The 21,535-nt window shown below is 38.5% G+C and overlaps 1 protein-coding gene across 1 annotated transcript in view; it reads left to right on the top strand.

Annotated features, from left to right (window-relative positions):
* The window catches only part of LOC134679274 (adenylate cyclase type 5-like), a 367,970-nt gene that overhangs the window by 222,220 nt on the left and 124,215 nt on the right, over window positions 1–21,535 (top strand). The window contains exon 5 of the mRNA XM_063538168.1: window positions 6,537–6,667. Within this exon, the coding sequence (XP_063394238.1) occupies window positions 6,537–6,667 (131 nt within the window). The remainder of the gene's footprint in view (window positions 1–6,536; window positions 6,668–21,535) is intronic.

Here is a 21,535-nt window from a genome sequence, read left to right on the forward strand (position 1 = left end):
TTTATTATAATATTATCTTTTTGGTGTTTGTTATTATAGCGGCAACAGAAATACATCATCTGTGAAAATTTCAACTAACTTACCGTATCAGGGTTCATGAGATACGGCCTGGTGACAGACAGACGGACAGCGGAATCTTAGTAATAGGGTCCGTTTTTACCCTTTGGGACCGGAACTCTAAAAACACGAAAACGTTTATAGTCGCACCAATGTATACGTCATAATTTCATAGAAGTTTGACGTTTAAAATGACACTTGCACTGCGTGGGCTATCAAAATCGCTGCAGACTTTTTATGGTCCGACTCTATTCCCATGTGAGGGATATTTTAGACAGCGGCACATCACTAGCGGGCACAATGGCTGCACAGTGCCGATGGCCATAAAATCGACCAATTGATAAAAGAAATTATAAACACTTTACTAACCCATAAAATACTAATCGGTTGCAATGATATTATATAACTATAGATATTTAACTTATAGTAACTCATATATAAGAAGCACAAAAATACTTCCATATTATTTCTGTAGGTTATGTATGTATATGTGTTTTTTATATCCGACTACCCTAAAGTTGTCTGGAAGAGATCGCTTACAGCAATAAGACCGCCTGTTTTAACTACCTTTATTTACATTGTAGGTGTACCTACAATTCAATTCTGTTATTGATTTTTAGGGTTCCGTACCTCAAAAGGAAAAAAACGGAACCCTTATAGGATCACTCGTGCGTCTGTCTGTCCGTCTGTCCGTCTGTCACAGCCAATTTGCTCCGAAACTACCGGACCAATTAAGTTGAAATTTGGTACACATATGTAAGTCTGTGACCCAAAGACGGATATGTAACGTCAACAAATGAATTTTTAACATAGGGGCTACTTTTGGGGGGTAAACGATAAAATTAAAAAACAAAGTTTTGAAAACTATATCGTGTTACATATCAAACGAAAGAGCTCATTTTGAGAATCACAAATATATTTTTCTTATAAATTTACGATAAAACGTTTAGAAGTTATTCAAGAAAATAGACAAAAAATGACCATTCCCCCCCCTCTATCTCCGAAACTACTGGGTCTAAAATTCTGAAAAAAATACACAAAATAGTCCTTTACCTAAAGATGTCAGGAAAACCTATCAGAAATCTAGAGTCAAGCGTGAGTCGGATTTAAGAACAAAAATGCGGTTAACGTTTTTTTAGGGACACAGCCGCAATGGTTTAAGTGAAACGTGATGTAGACAGCTATTGCGAAGGCCCTAGGCCGATATCCGCATAAGGCCGAAGGCCCGAAGCTACCCAAAGAGGCGTGCCTTTAGCTTCAAGCGAGAGTCGGACTGAAGACAAAAAATGCGACTAGGCTGTATCTGGCACATAGTCGCAATGGTACTTGTAGTACAGTCAACAGCAGAAGTTGCTAAGCGGCCGAGGTGTTCAAAATTACCTTGACATGCTCTTATTGTTTTAACTATAAAGTCGCGTCCAGATCATTTTAAACCACTCTCCCGCTTAGCAATTTCTGCTGCTGACTGTACTGATTGATTAGGTTACTATTGTTACGTGTTTTAAAAAGCAGTAGGTATACAGGGTGGCTAAAAAACAAACTAAGTGTATTCCCGTTGCCAACGTGCAATCTTGAAATCGCGAAGAAAAATTTGGCTGTTTCATACATTTTGGCTGGTCCGTTTTCTATGGGAGGATACTTCTATTTTTGCGATTTCGGGGTTGGTCCCATACTAAAAGTTGCTCAGTATAATCCCAAAACCTCCTTGGCTACGGGAATACACTTATTTTTTGGTCACCCTGTAGGTATTATCTCTCTTCGGTCTTCGCTTTTAAAACACTTTCGGAAGTTGTAGGAAGCGCGACCCGTCGGACGCTCGAGTTTTCAGGTCTACGCATTTGGACACTTGTAGGTACTATTGTTCGGCATTTAATCTTCAGAGATGTAGAGATATGCCACCACGCCAGACAACTTCATGTTACATCTGGTTTTTGATTGACCCATTCGGGTTTTTCAAGACGGTTTCACTCACGTCACGTTTCACGTACAAAAAAAATTTGAAAATGTGTGATGTACGGAACCCTTGAAACGCGAGTCCGACTCGCACTTGACCAGTTTTTTTCTTTTGGGGTCCAAAGTGTATTTACTTGTATATTAGGTGTAAAATTAAGGGATCGAGTCCGAAACACCACGCTGCGCTCTAAAACTCGAATAATAGACGTAGCTCGGAAAGCGGCCAAGTTAAAATGGGACTGGGCTGGTCATGTCTGCCGAATGCCGGACGACTTGTGGGCCAAGTTAACCACAGAGTGGGAGCCCCACGAGTCTAACCGGGGAGCCGGCAGGCCTCGTCGGCGATGGCGGGATAACTTGGACTCCTTCTTGAGAGGCTGGCCAGATATTGCACTAAATAGAGACGAGTGGAGAAAGAGGGGGGAGGCCTTTGCCCAGCAGTGGGACACAGTGGGCTCTGAATAATAATAATAAATAAGTTGGGGAGCCGACGACGATGCTAAATGTCTCCAGCGTCATACAGAGCGGCTACCGCGAAAACCGAAATTCGCAAATTGCGGGGATCTTTCTCTTTTACTCCAATGAAGGCGTAATTAGAGTGACAGAGAAAAATCCCCGCAATTTGCGAACTTCGATTTTCGCGGTTATAGCCCAGACCTATTGGAATCGAAATACGAGTATTAGATGATAAGAAGAAAAAAAGTTATAAAAAGTTTTTTCCAGCCAGCCGGAAAGCGCCTACAATTTTTTTTAAATTTCGGGAGGTTGGTGGAGGGTTAAAAAAATCATCAAGCAGTTTGTGGGTTTGGTCGTTTTTGTCCACGTTGATGCTATATTTTTTCTATAACTTAATATAACACTTATTTGTAGGCATTTGCTTAATCTGACGAACGCAAGTTTGACGCCTAATTTTTACATTGTAACCGTCAGATTAAGGAAATGCGTGCAAATCATTATCAGATTTAGTAATAGCACAATTATAGCGTTAATTTAGACTAATATGACCAAATCCACAATCTGCTTAACAATTTGTTGAACCCCCCACCAACCCCCCACCAACCGAGGGCTCAACATAGATGGCTAAAAGGGGGTAAAAGTGGACTACACGGGATTTCACTCATATCTTAATCTAACGCGCTCGAGTAAACACAAAAGTCCCCTCTTAGGCTCCCCTACTATTACTGACTTGTTAATGGGGTTGGCAACTGTCAAAGGTTTGCATAGATGGCGCCATCATAGCTTGCCCCTTTTTCTATGAGATTTGGCTTAAAGGGCTGACATCCAGGGTATTAAAAAAACAAAAATTTGACATAACTCTAGGGATTGACGGGGCAAGCTATGATGGCGCCATCTGCTAAAAACTTCCACCGGCCAACCCCATTTTGATTAATTATCGCATTCCATTCATCTTTGTCATACTCACTCGTTTTGTCTCTTTCTCTTTCAGTGAGCGTTTCTTTTCTTTACTTATAAATATTTCCTATTCGACTAATAAAGCCTACCTTTAAACCCTTACCGCTATTATGTAAACTGTATGACCCTGGGGCCATTACGAGTCCCACACGGAGGGCCGGATAAGTGCGAATTTGTACCACAAGTGAGACAGTTTATATAAAACGTGGATAATCCGGGATTGAGGTGAATAGGCCGGAAATGGCCCTAGTTACGACCTGGCCCCTATTTCACCACGGTGACAGGTGCGACAATTCGACAAATGTCACTGAAGCTAATGTCACAGGCATCCATGGGCTACGGTTACCGCTTACCATCTGACGGGCTGTATTTCTGTTTGCCACCATCACCACCATGTATTATTAAAAAAACTTTATTATATCGGCAAAAAACAGGTATTTCTCTTGCGAAGTTTACAATTGTCACAAGATTTAAATAGAACTTTCGGTAATTCTTGACAGGAAACTTTAAGTCTAATAGTTTAAGATACGTCAAATATTATGACTAGATACGATGTGGATTAGATATGTCAGTGTCTAAAGTGACGGGCAGTATGTTTTTTTTTATTTATTAGGCACAAACAATCAAGCTATGAATCACATCTTGATATTACGTTGATCGGCATTCTAAAATGCATTCACATACATATAAGTTTGTCAAATCAATTTGTCAGTCAGTAAGAACCAGGAAAACTATACTCATCCTTTTCTTTTGGGTGCTAGCACTAGTGTAAGACAAAGATAACTTATGATTCTCTCTGTCTATGATTGAAATGAGACAGTGCTTTGACAAACTGTACTTACACAGGTATCATATACAACACAATGATACTAAATTCATACATACATACATATACATACATATAATCACGCCTATTTCCCGGAGGGGTAGGCAGAGACCACGGATTTCCACTGGCTACGATCCTGACATACCTCTTTCGCTTCCTTCACATTCATAACATTCCTCATACAGGCTCGCCGGTTTAGGGTGCTCTTGACCTGGCCTTTTTTCAGGATTTCCCCGATCTGATCAGAGAAAGTCCGCCGAGGTCTACCCCTTCCAACTCCCACTTCCACTTCTCCTTCATACACTCTCTTTGTCAGCCTAAATTCAGTTTATATAAAATCATTTACGCCTTTTCATAAAGAAGTTTATCCTTCAATAAAACTAAGGTGTGAACCGTTAAAGGCCCCACGGTACCTTTGCGCTTATTTACCCCTGTTTACGGGATTTTAGGATAAAGGTCATATCCATATCCTACTGGAGTTACCCTGCCTTAGTTAGGGCTTATTGCTATAAGCTTATGGGTTATTATCGCGTGTAAGTTTCGAGATTTGGGTCACTGAGTTTTAGGAACAGATATTATAAGTGTTTTGGTAACAACTGTGGGCTTTAGATACACCTTTAGGCGTTAGATAATTCGGTGAATTAATTTGTACTGTAATTGTGAGTTTAAATGAATGAAAATAATTTATTTGAAACAACACTAATACAATTAGTAGATGACAAGCATGTGATATAGTTATGCAATTGGTTGTCCCAAAGAGGATACCACTCAGCATATGTCGGAGCACTTAGTGCAATGACGCTGATTTTCAGTGGACCCTTAAAATTATAAAATAAGAAATAAACCATTATTATTTGACGACCGGTCTGGCCTAGTGGGTAGTGACCCTGCCTGCGAAGCCGATGGTCCTGGGTTCGAATCCCAGTAAGGGCATTTATTTGTATGATGATACAGATATTTGTTCCTGAGTCATGGGTGTTTTCTATGTATTTAAGTATGTATTTGTATATTATATATATCGTTGTCTGAGTACCCACAACACAAGCCTTCTTGAGCTTACTGTGGGACTTAGTCAATCTGTGTAAGAATGTCCTAAAATATTTATTTATTTATTTTATTTATTTATTACTAACGTAGTTTAAAGGATGACTAACGCTAGACCGAGCCGGGGCCGGGCCAAGGCGTCTGACACGTCATCTTCTTTGACGGTAGATGGGTGATCACGTGGTGCTTTCCATGGAAAACGAAGCGCCGGAAACTCCGGTCCGGCTCCGGCCCCGGCTCGGTCTAGCGTGAGTCATCCTTAATATGATGTTCAAAACAGCTAACGGTCTCAAAACTTTTACATTATTATTATTATTTTTATTCCGTTTCGGGATGACTCGATTTTGCAACCTTTTGGAATACCGAACACTCTCAACTAACAAGTTATCGACGCTTCATTTTTTAGTTTTCTAAAAATTAACATACAACTTTTCCAATACGGACGGACAGATAAATGGCGATTCTCAGAAAGAAATAAAAATTAAAATAGGTACTTAAGGCTATTCGACTAAATTTTGCGACATTCATCGCCAACAAACTGCCCCGTTTCATCGCGAACAAACTGCCCCGTAGTTTGTCGAATCTTTGTATTGTGGTACTCATATTTTATTTCATATTTCCATGTTATTTTCAATAAATAAAAAAATGCAATCACTTCCGAACGGCGAGTAATTCCGAAAATCACCCATATTTTCATCGTAACTGAGTCCATTTTCCATCCAACAAATTTAAATTTTAACGGGTTAATGAGCCTAAGTCGCGGCTGTTATAAACTACAGATACAATTTTTTTTCACCACACCAGCTCGGAAAGGCTTACTTTGCACTTCAAAAACTGATAGCATAGTTGCATTTTATTCACATGTGAGGCAAAGTAATCAAATGCTTTGAATTGTTTTGTTATGTTTGCTGGTAGAATTGACTTTTAAATGAAGATTTTGGATGATAAATATTTAATGACATTCATTTGGATTTAATTTGGTATAGTTTTGTTTGATAATTTGCATTTAATATTTGCTTCCAGTTGGTGTGGTGAAAAATTTTGTGTTTCAGTCGGTGACAAACTTTGTTTAACCCTCGTGCTTTGAAACCCTCGCAACGCTCAAGATTCCATTTTTCGAACCACTCGCCACGCTCGTGGTTCAATTTTGGAATTTTTTGCTTGCTCGGGTATCAATATTAGCACGAGCGGTTAAACAACAACTTTGCCCCCGAGTGAAACAAATAACTATTATTTGTTCCAGACACCACCGTGAACCTATACTCGCTCGGCTCGCACTCTGATGAGCCGGAGGGGTGCGGGGCGGGGTGCGCGAGCGCACTCCCCCCGCCCGTCGCCGCGCTATGTGCGCCCCGCCGCTTCCATAACCTACACGTAAGTTGAACAATATTTATACATATACCTATTCTAACATAAAGAAATATTGTATTATTGTTTTAACAAAAAGCGCCAGTAACGGATTTCCATACACTATTGCAGGCCGGCGAACCTATACTCGCTCGGCTCGCACTCTGACGAGGCGGTGGGGTGCGGGCCTCCCCCCCCCCGCCCGTCGCCCATAGAAAACACCCATGATTCAGGAACATTTATGTATATCCATACTCAACACAAATAAATGTCAGTAACGGAATTTGAACATTTCTCGAACGGTATTAGAATAATATTAGTCCACGAACTTGCAAATCGTATTGGTTACCATGGCAACACAGTAATAATATTAGACTAATACCGTTCGAAAATGGGTCCACTAGGCGAACACCAAGAAGTTAAATTTTAAAAGTGGAAAAATTACTGCCTACTGTAAGTTCAAGTCTCACCCAAGGCAGTAATTATTTCCACTTTTAAATTTATTCTAAGTACGTTCGCAGACGTTTCTGCTTGTTAAAAGCCAATATCATCAAATTAATCAAATAAGTAATCATACCGGGTGTGGCCTGTAATATGAGCAAAAAATTAAACTGTAGGCTGTACTCCTCATACTGACCAACATTTGTTCAGCTACTTTTAAAAATAACTTGTGGTTTGATTTTTAATACACTTTTAAGTTTATTCTAAGACGCAATGTATTGCGAATTTTGTTATGTTTAAGGAATGACAAGCAACGTCAATCACAATGATATGGCATGGCGATGGCGTCCACTGAGGATAATATTTATTATGTATGAAAAATAGGGAGTCTTATTTAGACTCCCTAAAAAATTAAAAATTAAAAAAATTATATAAAATTAAATTGAAAATTATGAAGTATTTCTTCATAATTTTTAAAAGTTGTTGAACAAAAGTGTCACCTTTTGAGGAGTACAATCTATGTTTTGATTATTTGCTCGTGTTACATGCCACACCCGGTATATCATATTATATTAGTTAGTTAGCAAAACTTAAGTCCTTTTTTTCTCAGGCTCCCCATTATGAAAATATCGTGCCTAAGAACTGTGTCATTCAAATAATAGTCACAAAAGAAGGAAAATATCCGAGATAACTTAAAGCTTAATTAAAACGTAGCTTTGTTGGTCACGGGGGTCTCTTTGCGAGGGTTTCGGTACCGTGGCTATTTTGTTACTAATAGTTTCTGTTTATATTGTAATATTACGCGATACCTCTTGTAATCTCGCATACCTGGTACATAATGTATATCAGGTATGTATTTCCAATGTCCACCTACTTTAAAACGGAGCGTGACGCCATAAAATTTGAAGAGGATATAATATTTGCGTATAATAGTGGACGTTAATGTTTTATTGACATTAGGTATTTATGTAAATTCTAAATGAAATGTCATGAAATAACGGTCTAATATCCTTTGATATTCAATTCTAGGTTCTCGTAGCTTCCAAGCTTTCTCAAAGTTTACTCGACCGCCGTATCTCAAACTTTGGTGCTGCAAGTTTATTTTGTATTGAAAACTTATTACTTTATTTCTCAACTCTAAATTACTTTGATAAACGTTTGACGGAATACAGCGTTGTTATACGTTTTGTTCAACTATAATTTTAATTAGTAAGTTAGTTAATTTTAATTACATTACTCTACGAAAAGAAAGTAATAATGGTACATGTAGGTATGTCGGTACTCAATATTTCTCGGGACGCATCATGAGAAACTAGAACTAAAATGGATACTAAAAAAACATTGACTATGAGTTGATAAGGGTTCCCATGGGCACATTTCTCGAACGATATTAGACTAATTTTCTTAGTCTGTTGCCATGGTAACTCCTACGATTTGACAGTTTTACTAATAGTTTTAGTCTAATACCGTTTTCGAGAAATGGGCCCAAGGGTGGCTGGTGGCTGCATTCCCCCTTTAGATCGCTATAAAATCCAAATTCTCTTATACAATTAGAAAAGGCCTATAGGTATAGGTACCTAATAGTAAAACGCATATAAGATGGTAATTACGTCTTTTACAATACCACTCGTGTTTTAAAATAATAAAATCACCCGAAAATTTGCTATTTAAAATTAAATCCTTAACACAAGCTTCTCACATTTCAAACGTTTTTGTTAATGACAGAGCAAAAACCCTTTTTAGCCATTTTTAATAACATGTGGCTTAAAAAAACATTGAGATAGTTAATTAATTACTTCGCTTTTATGAAATAATATGGGGCATTATCTATGAAAAGGGACCTTATTGTCGATGGCGCTTACGCCGCACAGCGTCGCGCGGCGTTGTATTTATATCGGAACATCGTTAGCAATAGCGTAAGCGCCATCAACAATAAGGTCCCTTTTCATAGATAACGTCACATATACCTATGTCACATGCCCCGAGTCAGGCCACTGGTTAAAAGCTCTACCATCTCGACAGGTCGGCACTGTTCTGGATCCAAGTAGCTTAAGGATAGCAATATGCTTGAGGCTTGGATCCAGAATATGTGTTCCCCATACGTGCGTCTGCGGCAAGGATGTGGACCAGTTGGGCCGCCATGGCCTCTCATGTTCAAGAAGCGCCGGCCGAATATTCCGCCACAGCACGATTAATGATCTGGTCCGTCGCGCGCTTGCCACCGTGTCTGTGCCTGCGGTTTTAGAACCCGTGGGCATGGCGAGGGACAACGGCAAGCGTCCCGACGGAGCCACGTTGGTGCCGTGGAAGTTAGGAAGGGCCCTGGTGTGGGACGCAACATGTGTCGACACCTTTGCGCAATCCCACATTCAGGGGACCCGCATTCGGGCCGGCGCTGCGGCTGACCAGGCCCAGGTTCTCAAGCGCCGCAAATACTCGACGTTGCTCAACGACTATGAGTTTGCGGCGCTCGCGGTTGAGACTTTGGGTCCCTGGTCAGCCGACATGAAAACATTTATAGGAGCACTATCGGCGCGGCTGGTTGACACCACAGGGGACCCCAGGGCTGGTGCGTACCTCTCTCAACGTATTTCCCTTGCGATACAGAGAGGTAATGCCGCCAGTGTCATGGGGTCCATGCCGCAGTCCGACCTGTTGGACGGGGTGTTCTTTTTATAGTTTGGTTTTTTGTAGGTAAGTATATTTTATAGTTTGTATTTTTATTTTATTTCTAGTTTAACTTTAGTTTTAATATTGTATCCTATGTAAGTATTATGTTTACATTTCGTTTGATTCGCAAGCTTTTTTATAGGAGGTCATAAACGCCTTTGGTTTTTTTTTTACAATTCGGACATGCATTGGCTGGCATGCCTGTGGTACATTTTATTTTAAAGTCGCCGTCAAATATACCAGGGCGGCCAAAGTGCTCAAAAATATGTAAACGCGCACTCTCGCCCTGACAATAGTGGCGAGTTCAGATATTTGTGACCGCCTTAGCTGCGTAACTGCGATTGTATTTTAGCGGCTTTTTGGTGGCAGGTTCATCACTCTTAAGACTTATATAAGACCCGAGGCGAATGTTAAGACTCTTGTACCATCTTTGACGTATTGCGTAGCAACAGATCTCTCAAAAGCAATTCATTCCATTTTCGACATTCACTCAATTCATTCACTCTTTCATTTAGATGTTATCAAGTTATTTATAATCCCATCAAAAACATAAATGTAAAAAAGGAGAGCCAAGTTCAATACAAAAATTATGCTTGGCTGTGGGGTTCGCCGCAAAAAGAATGGAGATTTAAATGAGTGCCAAGTTCTATGCAAAATCGAAATATGTATTTATAGGAACAAAATAACATTATAAACAAGTATTAAACTCTATTTCTTTGCTTTATTAGATACCTATAACAATTGCTGTTATTTAAAAAAATGCGAGATCTTAAAGCAGGTTAGATTTGACTTGGCCAGTTTTCATTACATCAGTCATTTTATAAAGTTATTCAACATATATATTTTTTAATTCTGATAAAAACTGGCCAAGCCAAATCTAACCTACTTTAAGATCTCACATTTTTTTTAAATAACAGCAATTGTTATAGGTATCTAATAAAGCAAAGAAATAGAGTTTAATACTTGTTTATAATGTTATTTTGTTCCTATAAATACATATTTCGATTTTGCATAGAACTTGGCACTCATTTAAATCTCCATTCTTTTTGCGGCGAACCCCACAGCCAAGCATAATTTTTGTATTGAACTTGGCTCTCCTTTTTTACATTTATGTTTTTGATGGGATATCAATACTTTTTGTAAAGAAAACTAGGCAGGTATTGAGATTTAATGTTTTTTCTTGTGTTTCCGCTGCATGTTTTTTACTTCTGTTCTTTGTATTAATTATGTGGTGCCGTGCGCCGCCAACGACACACCGTTGGCCGGTTGTTTAGCGCGTATTACAGGTTTTTTGTATGGGGACCCCCCCTATTTTTTAACTTTTTTTATTTTTAGATTTTTTCCTACGCTTACACACAATTACCGAGCTGGATTCCAAATTTCATCCTTCTAGGTCATCTGGAAGTAGGTTAGGTTTAGGTACTATATGTCAGTCACAATAAAAAAGAAATTTGTATGGGGACCCCCCCTATTTATTAACTTTTTTTTGTTTTTAGATTTTTTCCTACGCTTACACACAATAACCGAGCTGGATTCCAAATTTCATCCTTCTAGGTCACCTGGAAGTAGGTTAGGTTTAGGTACTTATATGTCAGTCACAATAAAAATGGTTTTTTTTGTATGGGGACCCCCCCAATTTTATAACTTTTTTTAATTTTTAGATTTTTTCCTACGCTTTCATACAATAACTGAGCTGGATTCCAAATTTCATCCTTCTAGGTCATCTGGAAGTAGGTTAGGTTTAGGTACTTATATGTCAGTCACAATAAAAAATGGTTTTTTTGTATGGGGACCCCCCCTATTTTATAACTTTTTTTAATTTTTAGATTTTTTCCTACGCTTTCACACAATAACTGAGCTGGATTCCAAATTTCATCCTTCTGGGTCATCTGGAAGTAGGTTAGGTTTAGGTACTATAGGTATGTCAGTCAGTCTTAAAATTTACGATTTTTTGACCTTCATATCTTTATAACCGTTTGAGCTAGCTTCATGAAATTTGGGCTTCTAGATGTCCTTATGGATATAATTAAACACACGTAGTTTTATGTGTTTACGTTAAAGATGTTTTGAGTTATAGAAGAGTCAAAAGTGGCACCAAGTGGTTCGTGTAATATTACACTTGGCGCTGGCTAGCCAGTTCCTTTGCTTGAACTTGGCTTGACACGCTGCCGCGTGTCTAGATTATTATCTAAAGGTTGCTTCTTCACGCGACTACGTCTGCGTTTAAGTGAAATATGCTTCTACCTTTGTCGCCTTATAATAAAAAGAAATATAATAGGATAATTTCAGATTAAAAAAATATGTAGTTGATGTTGTTAGAGTTAGACCAATATAAGTCTGCAGCCATTTTGACAGCCCACGCAGTGCAAGTGTTATTTTAAACGTCAAACTTCTATGAAATGATGACGTTGTTAACATTTGCACTGCGTGTGCAGTAAAAATTGTTGCACTCCTAAATGATTAAAATAAAATTGCTGTGCTTTAAAATAAGCAAGTGATTTATATTAAGAGTTGAGTTTGTTAGGTATTAAGGGGTCATCCATTAATTACGTCACACGAATTTCTAGGTTTTTGACCCCTCCCCCCCTCCTTGTCACACTTGGTCACATTTAGCAAACCCCTCCCCCCTAGTGTGACGTCACATTTTTTCTACGAAATCGCCAAATCGAATTAAGTAAGTACCTAAGTATTATTAATATTTTATCAAAATATTTTTGACGATATAAATATTAGTAATTTTATAACCCAAAACTGCTTAGGAAAGAAAATTAAACGAATAATAAAAACGATTATCGTTTTAAAAACTTGTTGTTTAAATGTACAGCGAATAAAATAATTTAAATAAATTTTCGGTTACTGATGAAGTTAAGGTGACGTCACAAAATTTGTGTCTCCCCCCCTCCCCCATGTCACAATATGTCACATTTTCTTGACCCCTCCCTCCCCCTAAACGTGTGATTTAATTAATGGATGACCCCTAAGTAAGTAAGTACCTAAATTAGTGAGTTCACTCGATTATGCCACTTCATTTTCAGAATCACCCCAAGGCATCAAAAAGTCATTCCACAACATTAGTATACATTAAGCAAGTCCTTTAATATTATATTCATTCCAATCTCGAAAGGTGGCCCTGTTCCACAAAAACACTCAAAATTCATATAAACTTCCTAAGGGTCCTTAAAAGTTGGACGTAGCATTACAAATATTCACAAATACCCGAAAAAAAATGTGATTTCAATGGTGATTAACCTAATGTAAACCCTATAGCAGTGTTATTAAGGTCGAATATCCTTTGGGATTCAGGCAGTACGGTAAGCAAATAAAATTGTTAAGTCAAACAAAAACATTTTTCATTAGACGGAGATTCGGGAGAGTCTTTGAATTTAAAAAGCTGATTTCCAATTAGACGCTGTAAGCGGATGACAGGATGGTGTTTGGCCGGCTACGGCGAAAACAAGAGGGTTAGGATTTTAACGGTTTTTGGCGTTGATCATAAATGCATAATGCTTTTTTTAATACTAAGTCGATGGCAAACTAACATACGGGTACGCCTGATGGTAAACAGTCACCGTAGGTTATGGACGTCTGCGGCTCCAGGGGAGTTACGTGCGCGTTGCCGACCCTATAAAGACCGGGAGCCCATTTCTCGAACGATTTTAGTGTAATATTATTAGTGTGTTGTGTTGTCATGGCAACCCGTACGGTTTTAGTGTAATATTATTAGTGTGTCGTCATGGCAACCCGTACGGTTTTAGTGTAATATTATTAGTGTGTCGTCATGGCAACCCATACGGTTTTAGTGTAATATTATTAGTTTGTCGTCATGGCAACCCATACGGTTCTAGTGTAATATTATTGGTTTGTCGTCATGGCAACCCGTACGGTTTTAGTGTAATATTATTAGTTTGTCGTCATGGCAACCCATACGGTTCTAGTGTAATATTATTAGTTTGTCGTCATGGCAACCCATACGGTTCTAGTGTAATATTATTAGCGTGTCGTCATGGCAACCCATACGGTTCTAGTGTAATATTATTAGTTTGTCGTCATGGCAACCCATACGGTTCTAGTGTAATATTATTAGTGTGTCGTCATGGCAACCCATACGGTTTTAGTGTAATATTATTAGTGTGTTGTCATGGCAACCCATACGGTTCTAGTGTAATATGTCGTCATGGCAACCCGTACGGTTTTAGTGTAATATTATTAGTGTGTTGTCATGGCAACCCATACGGTTTTAGTGTAATATTATTAGTGTGTTGTCATGGCAACCCATACGGTTTTAGTGTAATATTATTAGTGTGTTGTTATGGCAACCCCTGGTTTGACAGTTCGTGGACTAACGATATTAGTCTAATATCGTTCGAGAGATGAGCCCCTATTTCGTGACCGTGGTAGTATTACCTGTTTTATATGTCTTACTGAACATTGGTTACATAATAATGAATTAATGCCCCAATTTAATAATCACCAGGCGGGAAGTTCGTTCACCAGACTTAGTTCCATACATTATTAATTATATTAAATAGTAGTCATTAATTATATTAAAATTATAAAAAAATCCATAGTCATTAATTATATTAAATAGTCAGTTAAAATTTAAGGAACGTAAGGACATTGTATCCATGTCTGTTGAACGGACTATAGAACTAAGTGCAGTTGAATTAGAGCAATTTATTGTTGTCTGTGTGTATAGGCCGCCATTAAGTAATTTTGAATTATTTGAAAACATAATGGAATCTGCCCTACGTAAAATATCATCTTCTAGTAAGAAATTGCTTATATGCGGCGACTTTAATGTAAATATTATGGAAAATTCAACAATGTCTTGTAGATTATTGAATCTTTTTAAATCTTGTAATCTCAACCACATGTTTATGGAGCCCACTAGAGTGACTGCTACTAGTGCAACCTGTATAGATAATATTTTCACAGATATTTTTCCTATTGCTAAAAAAGTTATCAGCAATTTAGAATCTGACCACTTAGGTCAATTAATGGTATTTGAGGCATTTAGGAAAAATACCATGAGAAAACAAATAACTTTTGTACCAGTAACCTCGGACCGCGTGGAAAGAATGAAGCTAAGTTTAGTTCAGGCGCTACCCTTTTTGTCTTCCGATATGAGTCCTAATAGTATGTATAATTCATTCTTTCACACTTTTATAAATCATTATAATGCGATATTCACCTCAAAATCGGTCGTAGTTAATGGTGCATCAGTTTTTAGTGAGTGGGCTACTGCGGACTTACATCAAAGAAGACGTGAACTGTATGCCTTATATGAGGAACGGCGGTTTAATCAGAGTGATGAATTTAAAGAACATGTGAAGGCGTATTCGAAGAAGTTTAAAGTAGGTTGTCATATAGCTAAGCGAAATTATCTAAGTCAGAAAATAAAAAGTAGTTCAGACATTATTAAAGCAACCTGGAAAGTAATAAATGTGGAGACTGGTCTTTCGAAACACACAATTAAAGAACTTAAACTAAACATTGATAACAAAATTATAGATTCTAATTTAGAAGTAGCTACAGAATTTGAAAAATTTTTCACCGAGGTACCAGTATCTACAACTAAGGATTTAAATTCATCACCCTCATCTGCTGTTACATTATTAAAAGATAACGCTCCAGAGTGTTGTGGAGACCTTCATTTTGAACATGTTTGTACCTCAGATGTAATAAAGGCGTTTAAATCAATTAATGTCAAAAAAACTAGTGACCTCTGGGGAGTCTCTGTCCATGCTGTCAAATCCTTAGTAGAAATTGTAGCGCCTGACTTGGTAGTTATATTTAACAACAGTGTTGATTGCGGCGAGTTTCCTGATCTAATGAAACATAGTAAAGTAATTCCTTTATTTAAATCTGGTTGCAGCTCTGACCCCACTAACTTTAGACCGATATCTGTGCTACCAACATTTAGCAAGATTTTTGAAAAATTAGTTCTTTCTCAATTAGTACGACATTTTAACGTTAATAATTTGATGCATAATAAGCAGTTTGGTTTTACACGGGGTCGCTCAACAACCGATGCTGGTGTTGAGCTAATTAAGCATATTTTCGATGCCTGGGAGGAGTCACGAGATGCTTTAGGTGTCTTCTGTGATTTATCTAAGGCCTTCGACTGTGTTTGTCATGAAACATTAATCAGGAAACTTCATTATTACGGCGTTAGAGGATCGGCACTGAATTTACTTAAGTCCTACTTAAATGGTAGAATACAAAGGGTCGATGTGAATGGACAGCGATCACCTGGGTCATTGGTCTCTATGGGTGTACCACAGGGGTCAATATTGGGGCCTTTCCTGTTCCTTATCTACATAAATGACTTGCCATTCCTTGTTAAGACCCACCATGATATAGTATTGTTTGCAGACGACACTTCACTTATTTTCAAAGTCAAACGACAGCAACAAGCTTACAATGATGTAAACAATGCTATTTCAAAAGTAGTAAATTGGTTCAATGTTAATAATTTAATGTTAAATGAGAAAAAAACTAAATGTATTAAGTTTGTCACTAGTAGTAACGTAAGGCATGTGCAAGCAAGTGTCATTGTGAAGGATGAGGAATTGGAATTAGTTGATAGTACAGTTTTTCTTGGTATAACTTTAGATTCTAAACTCCAGTGGGGTCCCCATATTGCTACTCTTTCGAATAGACTGAGCTCTGCAGCTTTTGCAGTGAGCAAAATCCGTCAGTTAACTGATGTGAAAACAGCTCGATTAGTATATTTTAGTTACTTCCATAGCATTATGGCATATGGTATTTTGCTGTAGGGCGGTGCTTCAGAGATAAATACCATTTTTGTTCTGCAGAAGAGGGCTATTCGAGCAATATACAAAATTAACCATAGAGACTCACTTAGAGATAAATTTAAGGAAATTGACATAATGACAGTGCACTGTCAATACATTTATGAGAATATTCTGTATGTACATAAAAATATTGTAAATTTTAGGAAAAATTGTGAAATCCATAATATTAATACTAGAAATAAACATAAGTTCGCAGTGCCCTTCACTCGGCTCCATAAAATTAAAAAATCATTCATGGGTAATTGTGTAAGATTTTATAATAAACTTCCAAACCATATTACTGAATTATCTATTAATAAATTTAAGAATTATGTAAAGCGTAAACTTATTTCCAAAGCTTATTATACCACACAGGACTACATGAATGATAATACAACGTGGGATTAATTGTTATTCAAAATGATTATTTATTTATTAGGTATATTTGATTATTGATGAGGAAATGGATATTCCGATGTAATACTATCTACTTGTTTGTTACTTATGCTTTTTTTTTACTTTTAGATTTTATTCTAGAAATTCTAGACTAGTATTTTTTTATACATTTTTTTTTTTAATGTTTGACGATCCTTTTGTGAAATTCTTAGTGTTAAATTTGACATGTATAATAATCCAATTTTATTATGGAATAATATTAACATCAATAAATTGCTCTGATAATTAGATTAAGATTAATTACGATTCATAAGAGCTTGTTGCTAGGCCTACATGAATAAAGTATTTTTTTTTTTTTTTTGTTGTTTTATCTATTAAGTTTTGTCACGAATAAAAACATTCTATTCTATTCTATTCTAAGAAAATTGTTTCTATAAATGCCCATTTTTTTCGGGGGTACTCATCGAATACTTTTATTTGTTAAAACTTATAACAAATTATAATTCATAAAACATGATATCCGCGGTCCCGCACGCACATCCATATTATATATATCGCTCACGCTTACGCTCAGTGAGAGAGAAGAACACGAAACTACGGGACCTTAAGAATACGGTGAACTGAAGTTTCTTAATTATTGACTGAGAGTCTAAAAAATAGGGAATATTACGCAAACGGTGTAGACGGCGTCACTAGGCCAATCACCTGGCCTACCGTGAAACACGACAGTCGAAAGTTCGGTTTCTGCCTCTCTATCACTCTTGCCTGTTCGATCGATAGAGAAGCAGATAAAGAAATTTAGATTTTCACGTTTCGCGGTAGGCCACCTGTAAACAAAGCGCCTTGATGCATAAATGTCATAGTGGAAACTTGTCAAAAAACTGTTTAAGGCCTAGTATGTTTAAGTTACTCTATGGTTTACTAAACAAATTAGTTCTGCACTCTGGCCGCAGAACATGGCAGTAATATTCCCTATTATTTGAGGAGGACTCGAGAGCCTTAACCAATTCATCATCATCATCATCATTTCAGCCTATATACGTCCCACTGCTGGAAGCGTTGGTGGCCTAGCGGTGAGAGCGTGCGACTTGCAATCTGGAGGTCGCGGGTTCAAACCCCGGCTCGTACCAATGAGTTTCTCTGAACTTGTGTACGAAATATCATTTGATATTTAGCAGTCGCTTTTCGGTGAAGGAAAACATCATGAGGAAACCGGACTAATCCCAAAAAGGCCTAGTTTACCCTCTGGGTTGGAAAGTCAGATGGCAATCGCTTTTGTAAAAACTAGTGCCTACGTCAAATCATGGGATAACGCGAGGAAGAAGATACGTCTCACTGCTGAGCACAGGCCTCTCATGCGCGAGAGGGCTTGGGCTATAGTCCCCACGCTAGCCCAATGCGGATTGGGGACTTCACATACACCTTTGAATTTCTTCGCAGATGTATGCAGGTTTCCTCACGATGTTTTCCTTCGCCGAAAAGCTAGTGGTAAATATCAAATTATATTTCGTACATAAGTTCCGAAAAACTCATTGGTACGAGCCAAGATTTGAACCCGCGACCTCCGGATTGAAAGTCAGACGTCATATCCACTCGGCCACCACTGCTTCCGCTAATGGGTAACCTATACTATAAATAAAGTGTTGAATGTGTGGAACATAATTGTAGTATTGAAATATAGCTGGAGGGTTTTGCGATACAGCCACGCAGAGCGTTCCGTATACAGGATGTCCCAGAATTCGACGTCAAGCCGTAAACGGATGATAGACCAAGTCATAACAGTTATCATAAAAATACAAAAAAAAATCCAACTCATGTTCTTTAAAAATTCACTAATAAATCCACACCCTGTAATTATTCAAAATTACACAATAATAAAAAAAATAGAATAAATTATGGAATTTGTAGTAACAAGAGTTAAAGAACCATTACAGGGTGTGGATTTTTTAGTGAATTTTTAAAGTGACCATAATTTTTAAAAAACATGAGTAGGATTTTTTTTTGTATTTTTATGATAACTGTTATGACTTGGTCTATCATCCGTTTACGGCTTGACGTCGAATTCTGGGACACCCTGTATTTATAAAATCAATCAAGATCAAGAACTACCCGCATTTTAAGGAATTTACGTACCATGATGTTTCTCTGCACCCTTTGAGTTCGAGAAATTCCCGGACGTATAAATTTGTAATTCCTCTGAAAAGCTTACCACTCAGGTAGCATTTCAACAGGAATATACAGGATTATTATGCAAAAGGATTATTTCAAACTAGAAACAAGTGGGGGCCGCCGTGGAGCCCTAGCGATGTTTCCCTGGAACTTACATTTGAAGAAATGATGTGACGTCCCGCGGGTAAAGGTACCTTATGGCGGTTGGCGCTACCGCTATTATTAACGCCGCTCCAATATTATAGCGGCGCCATGCGACGTACCTAAGCGCCAGCCGGCATAAGGTACCTTTTGCCGTGGAACGTCACAAATATAGTTCGATACCTGCGCTTCAATTCTCGATGCACTATTATATTATATTGCAGCTCTTTGAGGGGATTATGAATATGCGAATGCTTGGAATTTAATGGAAATATGCTATTTTACGGTAGTCGTGCCCTAGGTGTTGCAGTGGACGGACGCCATCACCGAATTCTGAAGGTATTTCCAAAACTCTTTGCTGTACAGTCGCCATCAGATATATCGGAGCGGCAAAGGTGTTCAGAATATCTGAACACGCACTCTAACGCCTTGACAATAGAGGCGTGTTCAGATATTTGTGAGCACCTTGGCCGCTCCGATATATCTGATGGCGACTGTACTGGATTCCCAGAATCCACAACTGGATTAACCCTTTACCAGGCTGACAATTCAAAAACCGGTCAAGTGCGAGTCGGACTCGCGTTCCAAGGGTTCCGTAAAGTCACGCTTCGCTGCACATTTCTAATAGGTTTCCTGTCATGTAGGTATAGGTAAAGTACTATTTAGTGTATTTTTTCAAAATTTTAGATCCAGTATTTTCAGAGATAGAGGGGGGGCATGGTCGGATAGACAGACAGACAGACGCACGAGTGATCCTATAAGGGTTCCGTTTTTCCCTTTTGAGGTACGGAACCCTAAAAATGACAATCGATTTTCAGTCTTACTCATCGAAAATAGAACACATGTTTGAAGTTCCGTGTGTGGAAAATATGTATCCCTTAGGCCCACTTGCACCATTCCACTAACCCGGGGTTAACCGGTTAAACATGGAGTTACCATTTTTACTAATACAATTTGACACTGGTTTGACAGTTAAACCGCTTAACCCCAGGTTAGTGGGATGGTGCAAGTGGACCTTAGCGTGGTAAAGGGTAGGTAAATCCAATTCAGTTTTTGTGAATTCTTTCTGACGCTCAGTCTTTTTGCGGGAGTCCCTGGCCCCAATTTCACATCGGTGACAGGTGCGACGAATTGTAAAATCACTGTTGCTGACGTCACAGGCATCCATGGGCTACGATTACCACTTACCATCGGGCGGGCCGTATTCCTGTTTGCCACCATCATTGTATTATTTAAAAAAACTTTATTATATCGGATAAAAACAGATATTTCTCCTGCGAAGTTTCTGACAATTGTCAAAGATTTAGAAGAATTGTAGGTAATTCTTGACAGGTAATGAGTTATATGTCGGAATTTCGTGACAATTGTAGTGTTTCTTGTGACAATTGTCATAAACTTAGCAAGAGAAATATCTGTTTTTTTCCGATATCATAAAGTTTTTTTTAATAATACAATGATGGTGGCAAACAGGAATACGGCCCGCCCGATGGTAAGCGGTAACCGTAGCCCATGGATGCCTGTGATGTCAGCAACAGTGATTTTACAATTCGTCGCACCTGTCACGTTGGTGAAACAGGGGCGGAAAATAGCACCAAAAATGTAGCTTCAAATAATTTTCATTTTAAAAGTGAGGTTCGAAAGGGAATTGCGGTAGTTTTCTATGTGTCAACGGTTTTTAAATAATATAGTTTGGCAAGAAGCGCTGGTGGCTTAGCGGTGAGAGCGTGCGACTTGCCATCTGGAGGTCACGGGTTCAAACCCCGACTCGTACCAATGAGTTTTTCGGAACTTGTGTACGAAATATCATATTTACCAGTCGCCTTTCGGTGAAGGCAAACATCGTGAGGAAACCGGACTAAATCCAATAAGGCCTAGTTTACCCTCTGGGTTGGCAGGTCAGATGGCAGTCGCTTTCGTAAAAACTAGTGCCTACATCAAATCATGGGATTAGTTGTCAAGCGGACCCCAGGCTCTCATGAGCCGTGGCGAAATGCCGGGATGACGCGAGGAAGAAGAGTTTGGCAAGAGGCAATTGTCAGTGGAGCACAGGTAGCGACACTATCAAAAATCACACTTTGGGTATACTAGTTTTTTTTTATTAGCCTAACTTACTGCCCCACTGCTGGGCAAATGCCCTGTCTTTGGTATTCTCCCACCATTTTCGGTTAAATGTGTCCAACTCGCCCCGCTATCTGGTTTTCAGTCTGCCTCTGTACCCCGGCCCGCACCATATATGGTGTTCCGTGGGTCCCACTTAGTACTTCTGTATTGCCTTACATTG

This window comes from Cydia fagiglandana, chromosome Z, assembly GCF_963556715.1.
Source record: "Cydia fagiglandana chromosome Z, ilCydFagi1.1, whole genome shotgun sequence".
Taxonomy (NCBI): domain Eukaryota; kingdom Metazoa; phylum Arthropoda; class Insecta; order Lepidoptera; family Tortricidae; genus Cydia; species Cydia fagiglandana.